A 14,430-nucleotide genomic window follows, 5' to 3' on the forward strand; every position below is an offset into this window, starting at 1 on the left:
GCATTGACTTACTTTAAATTAATGAATACTCTTAAGATCTGTAATTTCATTGGCTTGGGTCCTCCCTCTAATAACAGTTGATTAGTGACAGAACCAGGATTAGATACCACATTTTGAGTCCTCTGTGCCTTCCTGTTCACTGCAGTTCTTGCCAATGGTTTCCCATTAATCCTCTCTAGAAGATCTGCCAGATAATCCTTCAAATATTTAGGGGCACCCATACAAGACCATGGGGCCCCAGTCTTTTCTGGAGTGTCAAAGTATTCATTGCAGCCAGGCTTATGTGACAACAACTATCTTTTCTCTTCCAGTCTCCTTTAGCGTTGGAAATACCAAATCAGGTGTCCCTGGGACAATTATGGTTAGAGCTGTTAAAGTTTTACACACTGGAATTTGCTTTGGAGGAATATGTCATAAGCGTACGGGTACAAGAACTCTTAACACGAGAGAACAAAAACTGGCCTAAAAGGCGAATAGCCATTGAAGGTGGGATGATGTGTGTTATTTTGTTTAGAAAGTATTCATTTCTGTGTCACTTCTTGTCTGTTTTTAATACAGCATTACGAATGCCTCAGTTTCTATGCAATGCTTTCTATGCCACTAGTTTTCCTGTTTTCTGTAGTTTGTTTAACAAATGATTCAGGGAGGTCTGACACAAACAATTGTGGTACTTTGTGTCTGAATGAGCCATACAAGTCACCCTGTCCAACTTGGTCATTTTATAGATGGGTATGCACTTGTAGATGATTGGAGATGGGCAATGATTGGTTCAGGATCACCCAGATATCATTTGTACTCACTACTGCTTATCAAATAAGATACTTATCATAGTGGTGAATGGCCATTCTGCATTGGTGGTGGGAGTTTGTGTACCAAGAACTCCCTGCATCAGTGATGTCCTAGGTCCCAACCACAGTGATGTTGATGGGTGGTGTGATGGTAGCTAAGGCCTAGGGCTAAGGTCTCACATCCTGCTCTAATCGTCCAACTTTCTTGCTGTGTAAAGTGCATGGCTTTCTCCTAGAGTAGTTCCCTCTAAGAAGAAAGTGGGCATTGTGAAAAATGTGGAGGTAGAATGAGTTGGATTTGAGCACTACTTTGAGAACTGTGTCACCATGAGCCAGTCACTTCCTCCTGGAACCTTAGTTTTTCACTTCTCCTATCTATTTTCCAGAACTGTTGTAAGGACTCTTAAGGATCTCTGTGAATAATTGGCTGCCATTCTTATTCGATAGTATTCTTTGACCTGGATGAAATCCTTTCCCTTGTATAGGCCACAGCTTCCTCAATTGTAAAGGGAGGGAGGAGTGGTGGATTAGACCTTTAAGAACTCTTTCAGTGCTGAGATTCTAGGAGGCTATTTAATATTTGATGTCTTTTTTAAAAAAAACTTGTTAACTCTTTCACCCATTCTTGTTGAATTCACTTCTTTCATTCTCTTCTTACCTTCCCAGTCATCTACCTAAATAAATAGTTGGTGGGAATACTTGTTAAATGTTACTTAGCTTTAGAAAAGTAATACTTGATAATCCCCAAAGTACAATACCAAGAACACAATGAAAAATTTTATCCTTTTAAACAGAAAATAATAGAACAGCTTATAAAATCCACATTCAGAAGTTTGAACTCCACGAAGTTTTTCTAAACTTATTTAGAGTAGGAAATTGAATCATGGTCCATGATTTTAAGTATTTTTTTCCCTCTTTTCACTTATTCTAACAGAGCCACAGAGCCTTATACTTCCTCACTATTAGGTGGGCATCTACTGCTGCCCTTCTGGACTTGGAGGAAATATGTAATTATTACAGCCTGCGGCTCCCCTAAGGAAAGCATTTTAATATTTATCAAGGGCTTTTCTCACTAACAGTCATTAGGTACTATCAGTTATCATCCCCATTTGATAAATAAACTGAGATGGCTTGCTATAGATCCCACAACTAGTAACTCAGGCCAACTGCTTCTTATATCCACTGCAGTTTCCATGCCATTGCATTACTCTGAACCCTTTACTCTATTCTTTCTCCCTTTTGGCAAACAAGATAGAGAATTGGGAAAGAGAAAAAAGAGCCACAAAAAGTTGGCCAAGACTTCACCCTCCAAGTTTCTTTTATCCTCGTAAGTCTGAGAAAGTTTGTCCTGTCTTTTGATGATAATTTTGGGAAAGATGTTTATCTCCAGGGTTTAAAACAACCTACTAACATACCTCTTCTCCATTCTTTTCATAAGTGTTGTGTTTCTAGAGAAATAAGTAGAAGTAAAAATGTATGGAAAGTTCTAGGCATTTTACTTGGGAGAGACTATGGATCACTCGGACACAGTGTGAGTAATTTAGAGATGAGGAAACAGAGGCCCAGAGGACAAGTCCAAGAGGAGTGACTTTCCCACACATCAAGAGCTGGGATTTCTACACTCATCTCTTCCAGTGGAAGTTCTAGATGCCCTGTGTATGTTGATAGCACTTCATAGACATATTACAAGGCTTACAGATATTAATGATAATATTAACTCAATTACAACAATGAATGAGCATCAGTTGACATTACAACCAGCTCTCAAGAGATTTTGAGAGGAAAAATTTGTACATCACAAGGCGACTGCCTTTGATTGTGTCACAAGTTGTCAAGAAGGAGAGCAGTGGAAAGAGCCCTGAATTTGGAGTTAGAAGCCCTGGAGGAGAATCACACCTCTAGGGCTTTGGGCAAGTCCCTTCCTCTCACAAAGATTCCATTTCTTTACTGGTAAAATGAGAGAGTTAAGCCAGATGATCTAAATCCCATGCTCTAACTGGACGTGCATCAGCTTGAAAAGCCTACAACCTGATGCCTTGCTTGTTTGTTCTCATTTTTCTGTCTGATTACTAAAAATTTTAGTTTAAATCAATGTTCCTTACTCCAGGAATCTGAGCACTGAAGGCTTAAAAGAGGACCCTAGGAGGTAGGCAGGAGAAGGACCACAGGGAATCTCTCATGAAATTTAACTGTCATGTATGGCATTTCTCAGGTGTCAACCATTTCATACAGCCACCATTGTTTCCTTTCTTTTAAAAACAATAATCTTATCAAATAACATAAAATGAGCCATAAAAGCTCAAATAAAAATTAACATTGAACATTTCTTTTTTTTTTTTTAATTTTTGGGTACAAAAATCACTTTTTGTGTTTCTAATCTCTTTTCCATCAAACTTGTGAGATTTTTGTTGCTGTTTTTAGTGTAGGCAAAGTCACTATGTGTTATTCTAATTTATATTTTCTATGCACTACTTCATAAATATTTTTCCTATTTCTTTGTCCTCTTTGTTCATAATTTTTAAAATGAAATAATATTCTACTATGTTAACATGTCACAATTTAGCCATTCCACAATCTTGGACATAGATTTATTTTTTCCATTTTTTTTTATTATTGCAAATAAAGTGACTGTGAATAATTTTGTATACATAGGTCACTTTTCCTTTTTAATGGCATTCTTAGACCTGACTCAGATCCAGTCTCAGACCCTCTTTCTTGCCAGCTGGGTGATCATTTTAATTTCCCTGAACCTCGGCAGCTTTCTTAGACCAAAACTTAGAGATGGGTTATAACATGCATTGGTGGAGGGAGTTCCCACACTAAAGGAATCACAGATCTGTGGCGTTTCAGCATAGACAAACCTTGCCATGGGAGGGTACCATAGCATTGTCTTAATTGGCATTTCTCTGATTGTCAGAGAATTGGAACAGCTTTTCAGATTATGATGGACAATTTATTCATTTCCTCAAGAATTCACATTCCTTAACCCATTGAGAAATGGTTCTCACTATTATATTAGTTCCAAATGTCACATTTTTATCAAATATCCCATTTCCCCCCACCCCCATATGTTTTATTTTGGATCCTTTTTTTGTTTTTGTTTTTTATACCATTTCCCTATAAAATTCCTCCATATTACCTGCCATACACAGTAACAAACTAGGTAAGCAAAACTAGCCCAATACAAAGCTTGAACTTGACTCAATACATATGCTAGCTCCTTTGGTCTCCCACCTCTCTTAGCCATTGCATCTGATAGAAATGGGGGGGGATTATTTTTTCTTTTAGTGTTTTCTTCATTTGCTTTTTTGAGGTCTTTGTATTCTCCTAGTTTGACTTGCTTGCTCTGCATTAGGTCACACACATCTTTCTTAAAATTTCTCTTTTTGCCATTCTTTATGGAATATATAGTTATATAATATGTTGTTACATCTAGTCTGTGATAATTATGTAACATAACTCCAGTCATTTTCCATTACATTCATATAATAGTTTATTGTACTTCTCAAAATCTTTATAATAATTTTCCCACTTGTCATATGACTTTTTAAACTGTCCGCATTGATTGGATAGCTATCATTCTTTTTTCTAATCATTTTTTCTTAAAAGTGGTTTATGAAATTTTCAGACATTCATTTAGGAATATCTCATCATGGATCTCTCATATATAAAGTGTAAATCTACAGTGGGGTCTGGAAGATCCTTTCCTTCAGGTCCTCAGACCTATCTCACATTCATTGGACACTGCTTCTGAGTCCTCCACTCTTTTATGTTGACCTGGTTTCCTTTATCCAGTTCTAAAAAAAATACTGCTATCTATTCAAAAATCTGATAGTAGCCCTTCATTTTTTTTTTATAATTCCTTTCAATGCTCTTGCTTATTTTCTTAATGTAAATTTTATTTTATCTAATTTTGGATTGACTTCCTGCCTTATCCCTTGACCAGTGGTTCGTCTCCTTTCCTTTCCCTTGCCTTTGTCCTTAACACTTGGGTCTTTTTATCTGTGGCTCCTTCCTCTTTATCCTTCCAGACTCAATTCAGATGCCATGTCCTAGGATCCTAGGGTTAGAACTGAAAAGGACATTAGAAATCTTCTTAGGCCAGCCATCCCTTTCACTTTGCCCATTAAAGAACTCAAGGGAAGTGACTTGTCCATGGTCACACACAGCTTAGCCAGCCGAGACAGGACTCAAATATAAGTCGTCTCACTTCAAACCCGGGGTTCATTTCAGTGGATCCTTAGTCTGACCCTGCTGCCCCTTTCCATAGACAAGCATCACTCAGTACTGCTTGTACAATTCACTGCCCTGTCTATGGGAATCATGTTCATGCCTTTGTCCCCTTCTCCATGAGGTCAGGACCGTGCCTTACTTTGAGATGAAAGTCATAGGGCAATGAGCTAGGGCATGGATTTTTCAGTGTGTTCTAGAAACAGGTATTAATATGATGGCCTTTTTCTTTTCCACTAGACCCTTTTGCTCTCAAGAGGAATGTTGCACGGAGTTTGAATAGCCAGATGGTGTTTGAATATATCCTGGAGAGGTTCAGGACAGCCTATAAATATTTTGCTTGTCCTCAGAGTAAAGACGGGAATAAGTCTAAGGTGGATTCCAGGAAGAAGGAGAGGGGGAAAATGAGCAACAAGAGACCTGCTAAGTCTGGAGATGTGGGCACCAGTTGCGGCCCTCTCCAGGGGGAAAATGTAGAGAAGATCAACCCAGGAAGTAGGAGTGGTGCTCATGTTTGTCAGTCTGATGACTGTAATGAAACGGAGTGTACGTCCCAGAGATGTAGGAAGGATGTAGGCCGATTGGTAAAGAAGCTGGATGCCACTGACTCCAGTCATGGTGAGAATGATGGCTGTGAAGCAGAGCCCAAACCTCTTGAAGAGCAACATGATTTAGAGCCTTCAGAAATTTGTTCGAAAGATGAGCTCAGCCACCAGTGTAACTGCCATGAACACAGGTCACCTGACCCAGACGCCATTAATGAACTTGAGGGGACCCACTGCAGACCAGATTTGGAAACAAAGTGTTCACAGACGACTCCATGCACTGACATTGACACATCAGCTACCTCTCCCCACTGCCAAGGTCTGGCAGAAGCTTCTGACCTTCAAGAAGAAGATCAGCTCTGCCCTCCAGAAATGCATTATGTGTTTGATAAATTTATTTTGACTTCTGGCAAGGTAGGACAACGCTTTCTCTCAGAAACAGAGCTTTATAGTGTAGGATCCAAGGCCACTAGGGTAATCATCATTTGGCCTGGGACCTCTTCACAATTTAGCCAGTCCTACGTGTTCATATTTTCCTTTGTTGGGACTGTTGCTCTGGAACCATATTTCAGTGTTTCTTTTGCTTTTATCTAACAGATTAGTCTTCTACTATTCGTGGTTCTGCTTATAGTTGTCTTTTTTATTTAAAGTCATATTGTCCTTTTAACTTCTAAAGGAAGTTTCAGTACTTTTTCCAAATTATTGGCTTCATTTTCCTGTATCACAGAGAACTGAGTTAGGGTGACTCAAAAACATGATAAAACCAGGCAATTCCTAATGCACTTATTTTCTCTACTTGGGAAACTATATCTTTTTTTCTCCCACATGTTGCATATTCATAGAGCATTTAATGCTTTTTTAAATTGTTGGTAATAACACTCAAATGATCTTTTTTTTTTTTAATTTTAAAACCCTTACCTTCTGTCTTAGAATCAATACTGTGTTTTGGTTCTAAGGCAGAAGAGTGGTAAGGGCTAGGCAATAGGGGTTAAGTGACTTGCCCAGGGTCACACAGCTAGGAAGTGTCTGAGGTCAGATTTTAACCCAGGACCTCCCATCTCTGGGACTTACTCTCAATCCACTGAGACACCCAATGGTCTTTTGGAGAGAGCTGAACTAGGAACCAAAATCTTTAGTAGTCAAATTTTATCTTTCATACTTAGTGACTTTCTGGGTTTAACTTGACCAATTACAAATCTGTTTTTCTCTCTGTAAAAAGGGAAAATATTTGCAAAGGGATAATGTTTAAAATGAAATGTCTAGGGGCAGTGAGATGGCTCAGTGGATAGAGAACTAGACCTAGAGATACGAGATCTTGGCTTCAAATCTGGCCTCAGACATTTCCTAGTTATTTGACTTTGGGCAAGTCATATAACCTATTACCTAGTCCTCTCTTTTGTCTTGGAACTGTATACAGTATTGAATCTAAGACAGAAGGTAAGGGTTTAAAAAAAATGAAATGCCTAGCATAAAATGAACATAATCATTGGTTGCCTTGCCAGTGACTAGTACCCAGGGAGCTTGTGCTTAGAGTTGGGAAGACCCCTTCCTCTCCACCCAGTTCCTGCCTCAGTGAGACCCTGATTGGACTAGATGGCCCTTGAGGGGCTTGTATGATCCTGTGACCCAGTAATAAATTCTATCACCAGAAACTTGCTCAATCCTGAGGAAATTCTGCTAAAAGTAAAACTTTTTGAGTCACCTCATTCTGTACTACTGCCTTCATTCATTCATTTGGTAAGCATTTATTAAGTATCTACCACGTGCCAGGCTCTGTTAGGTCCTGGGGACACAAAAAAGAAACAGAAGATAGTCTCTGCCTTCAAGGAGCTGACAGTCTAACAGGGGTAACAACTTGAAAACAGATATCTACAAAACAAACTATATACGCAATAAGGAGGAAATAATTAAAAGGGGGAAGACTTCCTGTAGGAGGCTTAAAGGAAGTCAGGCAGAGATGAAGAAAGAGAGCATCCAAGACACAGAGGACAGCCCCAGAAAATGCACAGAGCCAATAAGATGAAGTTTCTTATTATTAGGACAGCCAAGGGGTCATTGTCACTGGATCAAATTGTGGAGGGAAGTGAGATATGAGAAGACCAGAAAGGTAGGATGGACCTAATCTACGAAGGGCTTTGAAGGGTAAACAGAGGATAGGGAGGAGCCACTGTAGTATATTGAGTAGGAAGGTAGCATGATTATGCTTGCATTTTAGTAAAATCAGACTAGTGGCTGAACAGAAGATGGAGTGGAATGGGGAAAGATTTGAGGCAGGGAGACCCCCTTGCAATTATTGTAGCAGTACAGGCATGAAATGATGAGGGCCTGCAGTAGAGCCAGGGCTGAGTCAGGACAGGAGAGGAGATGTAATGAGATGCTACAGAGGTGAAATCTATAAACTTTGGCAACAGTTGTTTTTTTTTGGGGGGGGGGGGATGAGAGTGAAGGGTCCAGGATGACTTTGTAGGTTGTGGTTCTGAGGGACTGGAAGGAGAGAAGTTAGAGGAAGGTTTAGGGGGATAATTAGTTCTATTTTGGAAGTGTGAGTTAAGACATCCAATTCAAATTGTCTGAAAAGCAGATAGAAATTAGAGGTCAACAGAGAGATTGGAGCAAGGAAGGTAGATTTGAGAATCATCATCATAGAGATCATAATAAGTCTATGGGAGCTGATGAGACCACTAAGTGAAATAGTTTAGAGAGAGAAGAGAAGGGGCCCCAAGATAGTGTTCTGTGGGACACCCATGGTTTGAGGAGTCTGAGAAGTGGCCAGGGAGGTAGGAGGAAACCCAGGAAAGAATGGTGTCTGGAAAACCTAGGCAGAAAGAATATATTATCAACAGACTAAAAGTCTACAGAGAGATCAGGGAGAATGAAGTCTGAGAAGAGGCCTCTGGATTTGGCAAGCTAGGAAATCATTAATACCCTTGGACAAAAGTAGTTTTGGTGGAATGAGGTCAGAGGCCAAAACTGTAAGGGGTTAAGAAGGCATTGAGAGAAAGTTGAGGAACGGATTATAGATGTTTTTTCCAGGCATTCAAGCTACAAAAGGCAGAGGAGATAGAGGACAATTGTTATCATGGATGGAAGAATGAAATGAAAGTTTTTCTAAACAGTAGGGAAGGAGCTAGCAAAGAGGTAGAGATTGAAGATAAGTGAGAGAGTGGGCATGAGAGAGGCTAGTAATGTATTGGAGGAATTAGGATGGAGTGGGATCACTTGTGCAGATAGAAGGATCAGCTTTGCTAAGGAGTAAGCCACCTTTTCTGTGGTAGTAGGGTGAGTATTGGGAGATAAGGAAGAGGGAGCTCATGGCAAATGGCCTCAATTTTTCCTATACAAGGCAAGATTCTCAGCTGAGAGTGGGAAGGAGGATGACACAGGGAGGTTTGAAGAGGGCAGAAAAGGTTTGGAAGAGCTGTTGGGAAGAGTGGGAAAGTGGAGGTATAGTAGGATTGCCAAGCAGCAGAGAGGGCCCAGTTGAGGTTATATAGCATAGATTTGTAATGGACCCAGTCAGAGCAGGTGTGTGATTTTCTCCACCTTAATTCAGCAGTATTATAGGAGTGAAAGCAACAAATGGTTGAGTCATCATCTAAGGCAGAGGCATGGCAGGGTGCAAGGGGACCAGGGACTTAATTGGAAGGACAATGTAGAGTTGAACTGGCTCACCAGTGAAGAGGCTAATATGGGGAGAAGAGAAGAAAGTTGTTGGGGAGATGACCAGGCTGAGAGTTGAGAAGTCGAGGGATTGGAGGTCATGGTACATATGAAGAAGGGTTATGTAGAGGGGAGAGAAAAGTGAAAAGGCAAGAAGTTATTCTTTCTTCATTTATTAAGTTAGAAATTTGGACTCTTAATATCTAAACTGCCTTTTGGCATCTGAAATTTAGATTTAAAAAAGTCAAAATTGATCCTTGTGAAAGTAATCCTTTGATCTGCTGTCCAAAAAGGGTTTATCATGCAATGGGAAATGTCTTTCTCTGAGTATAATTTTTTTGTAAGGTGCCACGTACCTGCTGGGGCAGACACAGCCTGGTCCTGGGGGTGCAGTGATGAATTTACTCCAAATTCAGTCCTGCTTCAGTGTAGTATTGCTATGGGGGCCTGTTTGCATGGTCATGCTCTCGTGGAGCAGTTGTATCTCCTTCTGGTTTTAGTAAATTTGCCTTATATCCACTAATTTTTCAAAGGCTTAAACTCCAGATAGCAAATTAAAAGTGCATACTATTTTTACTGAGTCAAATGTGTAACTAAAATACAATTGATATGAACTCTTAATTGATACAAGATGAAAGTGATAACATGTTAGCTAATTGGATTTTATTAAGGAAAATAGGGACATTATCATCTAGCAACAAACTATAAAACCTTTCTGCCTCTATACCCAAGTACTTCATGAAGTGCAGTGACAATGGATAGTTTGCCTGAAGAAGTGTGATTTTAGAAAGTATGGCTGTTCAACATAAATCTCTTATTTAAGAAGATGCAAAGCTTAGGGCAGTGCCTTGCACATAGTAAGGGCTATATAAATGTTAGTTATTTTTATTATTACTGATTTATTTTTTGGAGGCAAGGATGCAATTGCACCCTTATTCACCAGCCCATTGTCTGAGTCTCAGAAAAGGAGACTATTGGGTACTACTTCCTCTGGCTCTTTATCTTCAAGAGACCGTTCACCATAAAGGATGATAATATGAGCCCATTACTTAAAATAAATGTATTTCATTAGTTGCTAGAATATTATAGAAAGTGGCTTTTTTACTTTAGCTGATTGATTAATCAGCTATTTTTTCAAGATTAATAAAGAATTAGTTTTTAAGTACTATTTTCTAGTATTCTAAAATACTATTTTTTTCGCCATTTAGTTAATATACATTTTGCTATTCATCCATCAGCAGCTTTTGAAAAAAAAAAGGAAATGGAAGCTATTGATAGTTCAAGGGAGATTTTTGAATCCATTCTGATTCTTAATCATATATGCTTTCCTCAGCTGACTAGCACAGCTGGTCAGAGCTGAAGTGTACATATCTCAGAACTATTGACAAGGAATTCCAGTGGCTGGGAAATATAGCTTTTCTTCCTTTGTGTTTCTTCAGCCTCCGACTATAGTATGTAGCATCTGCAAGCGAGATGGTCACTCCAAGAATGACTGTCCAGATGATTTCAAGAAAATTGATCTCAAACCGCTGCCACCAATGACATACCGATTTCGGGATATACTTGATCTAGTTTGTAAAAAATGCTTTGGTGAGTACATTTTTTTTATCAGAAATGGCTAGAACTAAATTATGGCCTACAGTAATAGAAACTTCAGAAACCTTTGGAGATCTGTAGCCCAGACTTCTCCTCTGCTTGAAAGATGCCTGTTAGCCTACTTGGTACATCAACAGCTGTAGCACTGCCTGAGATGAGCAAAAGTTAAAATATTTCATGACTTTGTGTTTCTCTTATGAAAGTGCTATCAGGGGAAGAAACAAGCTTTCTCCCTTTTAAAGAATTTAGTTTGAGAACAAGAACCAGAGAATAATGCCAATAGTTGAATTATGGGATCCACTCAAGAATCCTGTTAGAGATTCAGGGAAGAGAAAGTCACTGAGGACTCTGAAGTGTTGAGCAAGTAAGACTTCAGAGAGAAAGTGATTTCTGGCTCTTGTCCTTGGAAGAAGAGGGAGAAGGCCTTCTACTTGCAACAGCATAAACAAGAAGCAGAAACACATACCCATTCTATTTGAGGGATAGTGAAATGTCAGGCCTGACTATAGAGAGGAGAGCTCCCTTTTGAGAATGATGGAAGTTCAGTTTAAAGGTCATGTGAGGACAGTATATAGAATTGGTGCTTTAGAAAACCATTGGTAAGATATGAAATAGGGGACCTATAAGATACTTTTCTTCTCCCCCTTGCCCTAAACATTCATGTAATAATGAAGAAATAGATTTTAGTTTAAAAAACAAATGCATGATCATATTTCATTGCTTTTAACTTTTCTTCTTTTCCCTCTTAGATGAATTATCACCTCCATTTTCTGAACAACAAAGCAGGGAGCAAATTTTAGCCAGTTTGGAAAGGTTTATTCAAAAAGAATATAATGGTATGTTGTTTAAATTTGCTATGCAGTTTTCCTTATTCCAGTGAGCTGGTATTTAGTACATAATAACTCACTGACATACTTGGAGAGAAAAATTGATAGGGTAAAAATGAATTTATACAGGTGGCGAGTAACTCTTAGCCTGGTTTGCATTCCATACCGTGCATATGGGAGGTGTTGATGGAACCCAGGTCTCAAATTCCTTTTCACTTCCTAATCACTCAGTCATTCAACAAGCTTGAAACATTACTCTGTGTCGGGTCCCATGCAGGCCAAGGCTGGGGGTCCTGGTACAAAGAATGCAACAACCCTGGCCACAATAACTGCCCATTTCTTTAGAGGTAGAAGCTCTCATGTGTCCTCTGAGAGTTCAACAAGATTGTCACAATTTTTGTGCAATTTTTTAGGAAAGTAACATTGAATCAAAATAGCCTCCTGATGGAAAGAGCACTTGGCTGTGACTTGAGGGACCTTGGGTTCAAATTTTGTCTGCTTTTACTACCTACACAACTTTGGCCAGTATTCTCCATAGCCTTTGACCTGTTTCTCCACCTATAAAATGAATGGATTGGATGGGAGAATCTTGCATTCCATGACAAAATGGAAGTAGATTGGAGTGAATACCCTCTTCCAGCTGATAAACAGCTTCTATGAAATAAGTTGCTTTAGGGAAAAAAAGTCACCCTTAGTTTTTACCAAAGTGATATTTAGAGTAAACCAATGATTTTCAAGCTTTAATAAGGATTGTTTCATTTAGAGAGCTTTCAACTCTACAAAAGTAGTTGAGTTGCTAGTAGAAACAAGTTTATGATGATTCTTTTAAAGAAATCAATTAGTCTATTAAAAGATGCATTTTGTCATCTAGAAACAGCCTCAATCTAAATCCTGGCTTTTCTTTGGTAGAATTTTTTTAAGACAGTAGGAATGATTGTCTCTTTTGAAAATCCATCTCAAAAGTACTTCATGCCCAGCAGTATGCTAGTCATTCAGGTTGCAGAAATGAAAAAAAAAATACCTGCATCCCAGAAGCTAATTGGGAGGAGTAATTTATATACAGATAACTAAATTACAAAATAAACTGTCTAGAAAAGGTCCATGTGGCAGGAGAGGTTATTTTCTAACTGGAGCAATCTGAGCTGACCTCCTGGAGGAGGTCGTACAATTTGCAGAAATGAAAAGGACCTACTCAGATTCATGTCCTGAGTCTTGGACAAGTTATTTCTCCCTCAGAGCCTTAGTTTCTTTATCTTTAAAAGAAGGGAATTGAACAGAAAGCTCTCAAAGGTCCTTTCTAGCTCTCAGTCCTGGCTCCTCAGAATCTTACTTGTTATACTTTAAAGTATCCCGAAGGTTGGTTAGAAAAGGGAACAGATTCTGGGTGTTTTGGTCCCTTATTCAGTCACACAGTGAGCCAGATCTTGCTATCTGGATCCCAGGTCTATCATATATCCTCCCTGCTCTGTCCTGCTACTTTGTAAAGGGCAGAGAGCATTTGTGGGAGCCTTTATTGCAGCCAAGGAGCCCAAAGTTGTCCTGAGCAGTGCACTCTAGAGTGTCCCCAAGCCCTTTCCTTTAACTAGTTCCCCAAGGTGCACAATTTGGTAATATCTCAGCTAGACTGCCAATGAATGCTGTGGGATGGGGAAGGGGGGGAACTGACTCCCATTGAGGAACAGGGGGCCTTGGAGAAAACTTAACCTTCACAAAAAAAAAACCCTCACTACCTCTTTCTGATCTGTCCATCAGAAGGAGGTCTGTGTGCTTACAAATCATCTTTGCACACAACCTCTTTAAGAGCCTCCTGATTTCTTGTTCAGTTTCTATCTCAGGCTGGATGGCATTTCTCCATCTGCTCTCCTTTGTTACACAAGAATTTTGCTGAGTTCTCGCCATTAATCCCACTTTTTGGAGGACTGGGTACATAGACCTTATATGTTTTGGTTTCTTCTTTTGATTAGAAAAGGCCAGACTTTGCTTATTCGGGTCTTCAAAGAATGGGTTTGGATTCCGGGACAGTGATCTTGATATCTGCATGACGCTCGATGGCCACGAAAATGCCGAGGTAACCCTGAGTGTTGTAGGGCGGGTTGGTGTTGGCTGTAAGAAGCTTTTGTGATCATCTGTTCTAAAGGATTCAGAAAATGTTTGTCAAACTCCTCTGGTGCATAATGAAGATGCTCCATGCTACAGACCTTGTTATCTGTTGAGAGGAAAGACATCAAGAATACACATTCAGGAAAGATAGGAACATCTCTAAGTATCTTAAGAAACAATGAATAGAAGGGAGTTAGGAAGAGAGTCCTGACAGTTGGGCTAGGAAGGGCTTTATGTCCAAGGTGATTCCAGCACCATGCCCTCAAGGAAGAGTGGGTTTTGTGAGACAAAGAAAGGAACCCATTCCACATCTGGGGAGAGCTTGTGCATAGGTCAGTTTGACTGAATCCTAGTGTCCTGGAATCCTTAGGGAGATTGGATAGGTCACTGGGGCCAGATGGCGAAGAGCTTTAAAAACTCAATGGAATGTCTATGGTTTGTCCTAAAGGTAGCAGGGAAACCAAAAAGTTCATTGAGTAGGATAATTCATGGTAAGCTCTGGACTTAAGGAAATGAGATTGCCAGCTATTTGGAGTTTGGGCTGGAGTAGGGAGGGACTTGAGGTAAGAGTCTAATCAGGAGGCAAACTTCTGGAGAAGTGTGGGCCAGTGATTTCCGTAGTGGGGGCCACCATGGCACAGTTCTGTGAGATTTGGAAATTGGATGATGGAACCTGGATGGAGA

General features: G+C 39.6%; 1 protein-coding gene across 9 annotated transcripts in view; it reads left to right on the top strand.

Moving 5' to 3' along the window:
* TUT4 (terminal uridylyl transferase 4) overlaps window positions 1-14,430 on the top strand; it is a 74,857-nt gene that overhangs the window by 37,940 nt on the left and 22,487 nt on the right. For 8 of the 9 annotated variants that reach the window (XR_008916039.1, XM_056815126.1, XM_056815124.1 and 5 more), the window contains 5 exons: window positions 312-486; window positions 5,259-5,977; window positions 10,663-10,813; window positions 11,569-11,655; window positions 13,611-13,714. Coding sequence is in view for 8 of the 9 variants with exons in the window: in XM_056815126.1 (XP_056671104.1) it covers window positions 312-486; window positions 5,259-5,977; window positions 10,663-10,813; window positions 11,569-11,655; window positions 13,611-13,714 (1,236 nt within the window). In the remaining variant the exon portion in view is untranslated. The remainder of the gene's footprint in view (window positions 1-311; window positions 487-5,258; window positions 5,978-10,662; window positions 10,814-11,568; window positions 11,656-13,610; window positions 13,715-14,430) is intronic. The other variant, XM_056815131.1, reaches the window with a different exon arrangement.

Source organism: Monodelphis domestica, chromosome 2, assembly GCF_027887165.1.
Source record: "Monodelphis domestica isolate mMonDom1 chromosome 2, mMonDom1.pri, whole genome shotgun sequence".
Classification (NCBI taxonomy): Eukaryota; Metazoa; Chordata; class Mammalia; order Didelphimorphia; family Didelphidae; genus Monodelphis; species Monodelphis domestica.